At 51.0% G+C, this 2,139-nt stretch overlaps 1 protein-coding gene across 1 annotated transcript; it reads right to left on the bottom strand.

The window, feature by feature from the left end:
- Window positions 1-317: 317 nt before the first annotated feature.
- On the bottom strand, window positions 318-1,756 carry LOC124683928 (exopolygalacturonase-like). The gene is made up of 3 exons (XM_047218344.1): window positions 1,562-1,756; window positions 1,161-1,469; window positions 318-1,070 (listed from the first exon to the last, which is right to left on the bottom strand). The coding sequence occupies exons 1-3, from the start codon at window positions 1,754-1,756 to the stop codon at window positions 318-320; spliced, it is 1,257 nt and encodes a 418-aa protein (XP_047074300.1).
- Window positions 1,757-2,139: the final 383 nt, after the last annotated feature.

Genomic DNA, 2,139 nt, shown 5'->3' with positions numbered 1-2,139 from the left:
CCGGCACATACATGAATTCTTAACAAAAGGACAATGATAATAAACCCATGAAGAGATTAAACTAGTAGATGATCTCCTGGAGCGGTCTGTATCTTCTCTTGACAGAGAAACGACCGGGATGGTAACAAAAAAAAAAAAGGAAATTAAAAAACCTGGTAGATTACAAATACAGCGAAGAAAGAAATCATGCCGTACATAAGAGTGCCTCGAGGCAACGATCTTCAGGTGGCACGTGTAGTCTTGTTAATTATCTCTTCAAAAATGTCTGCTGTGGGAGGTAAGAGACGATGGGGGCGTCGAAGGTGTGGAAGAATGGCTCACGCGTCACAGCTGTTAGCCTTGTCGACACCCTTAGCGGTGACCTTGGCGTTGGTGCAAACAGCCATGGTCTTGTTGTTCTTGCCGGTGTACTCAATCTTGACGTCGTTCATGGTGACACCTTCACACGGTTTCTTGTCGGAGCAAAGCAGGCTGACGGCCTCGGGGGTGGAGGAGGTGCCGGTGATGTTGGTGAATGTGACGTCCTTGACGGTGACCCTGGCGGAGTCTCCCTTGGAGGTGCATATCTTGTTGGGGCAGTACTTCTGGTCGATGATGATGGGGTAGCCGACGTCGTCCATCTGAACGTTCTCGTAGTGGAAGTTGGACGCTACGACCGGCGACTTGGCGTCTTCGTACGACTTGATCCGGAGGCCGTTGGTGGAGCCCTTGAGCACGCAGTTCTTGACGGTGACGTCTGTCACGTCCTTCTCGTCCTTGTACCGTCCGAGGCTGCCCACGCTGATGCCGTGGCCTGGACCGCAGGTGACGCCGCTGATGTTGACCTCCTTGCTGCCGGGGCCGATGGAGATGCAGTCGTCGCCGACGCCGATCTTGGTGTCCATGATTGTGACCTTGGAGGAGTCGCCCATGTGGATGCCGTCGGTGTTGGGGCTGTCCCCAGGCGCGCTGACGATCACGTCCTTGACAGTCACGCCCTTGCACTCGTAGATGTTGAGGTGGAAGAACTTGGAGTTGAGGATGGTGATGCCTTCGATGAGCGCGTCGTCGCAGAAGTCCAGCACCAATGACTGCACCGCCACATGCATTGATTTGATTATTTGAGAAATAAGCACAATGAAATGTTAATTTGCAAGAAGGATGCAATTATACACACGTACGTTGGGCAGGATCTTGCAGTCGTAGCTCTTGGCGCAGCTGTTCTTGGTCCAGACGGCCTTGCCCTGGCCGTCGAGCGTGCCTTTGCCAGTGATGGCGAGGTTCTTGACGCGCATGATCTCGATCCAGTTAGACTTGTACTTGGCCAGGTCGTTGGAGGCCAGAAGGTTGCCCTCTAGCTTGATTGTCACGCTGTCCCCCTTACATGGTCCGGTGAAATTCAGAGGGCCAGTCAGGAAATCCCCCTTTGGGATGACGATCGTCTGTTTCCCGGTGCCACCGCATGCCGAAGCCCATGCCTCCTCCACCTCCTGCCATCGCATCCCACCACGACCACATGATCAGTTATCGATCGTAACTCATCGTCACCCATGCATATCGTCGTCGTTTCTTGATTGCGTACCTTGGTGCAGTCTGTCTTGCCATCGTCTTTGGCGCCGAGCTTGGTGATGTCGTAGGTCCCGTCAGCCTCGGACGCTGCGCCCTCCGTCTTCTCATCCTTCTTCTCATCCTTCTTCTCCTCCTTGTCTTTGGCGAACGCCGCGCTCACCACCAACAAGAGGAAGAAGACTCTGATCGCGACATTCCTGATCGCCATTTTATTTGTGCAAGTTCCCTGTCCTTGATTCTGTGAGAAGCTCGAGTGGTGAAGCTTTATATACATCTCGGTTCGGGGGACAAGTGTTCGCTATGTTTATGGCATGCCCATTTGCTATTTTCTGGTTGTGGCTGCCGGTTAAGCAGGGTTGCTGTCCACTAGTTATTTTTAGTTCACCTCTGTGAGATCAGTCATCAGAGTAGGTTCTAATTTGGGTAAGACCTAGCTAGGCACTTTGAGTTTGCACATTTCTGATGCTAAAAACATCAAAATAAGTAAGTGCTACGTTCGTTTCTAAGATTAACTGTGATGTGCTATTTTTTTTTTTACAATTTTGTAACAAAAAGTAATAGGAAAAAAGACTCGTTAAATGAAGTTAAAAC

The sequence above is a fragment of the Lolium rigidum genome, chromosome 1 (genome assembly GCF_022539505.1).
Source record: "Lolium rigidum isolate FL_2022 chromosome 1, APGP_CSIRO_Lrig_0.1, whole genome shotgun sequence".
NCBI classification, from domain to species: domain Eukaryota; kingdom Viridiplantae; phylum Streptophyta; class Magnoliopsida; order Poales; family Poaceae; genus Lolium; species Lolium rigidum.
This window is presented reverse-complemented; position numbering and strand designations above follow the sequence as displayed.

What these genes read in the sequence shown, in the direction of transcription:
- LOC124683928 (XM_047218344.1), bottom strand. Translation starts at nt 1,756, where the DNA reads ATGGCGATCAGGAATGTCGCGATCAGAGTCTTCTTCCTCTTGTTGGTG. An exon ending in GCAAGACAGACTGCACCAAG is followed by an intron (nt 1,470 to 1,561) that starts GTACGCAATCAA and finishes ATGCGATGGCAG; the next exon opens with GAGGTGGAGGAGGCATGGGC. An exon ending in ACTGCAAGATCCTGCCCAAC is followed by an intron (nt 1,071 to 1,160) that starts GTACGTGTGTAT and finishes GTGGCGGTGCAG; the next exon opens with TCATTGGTGCTGGACTTCTG.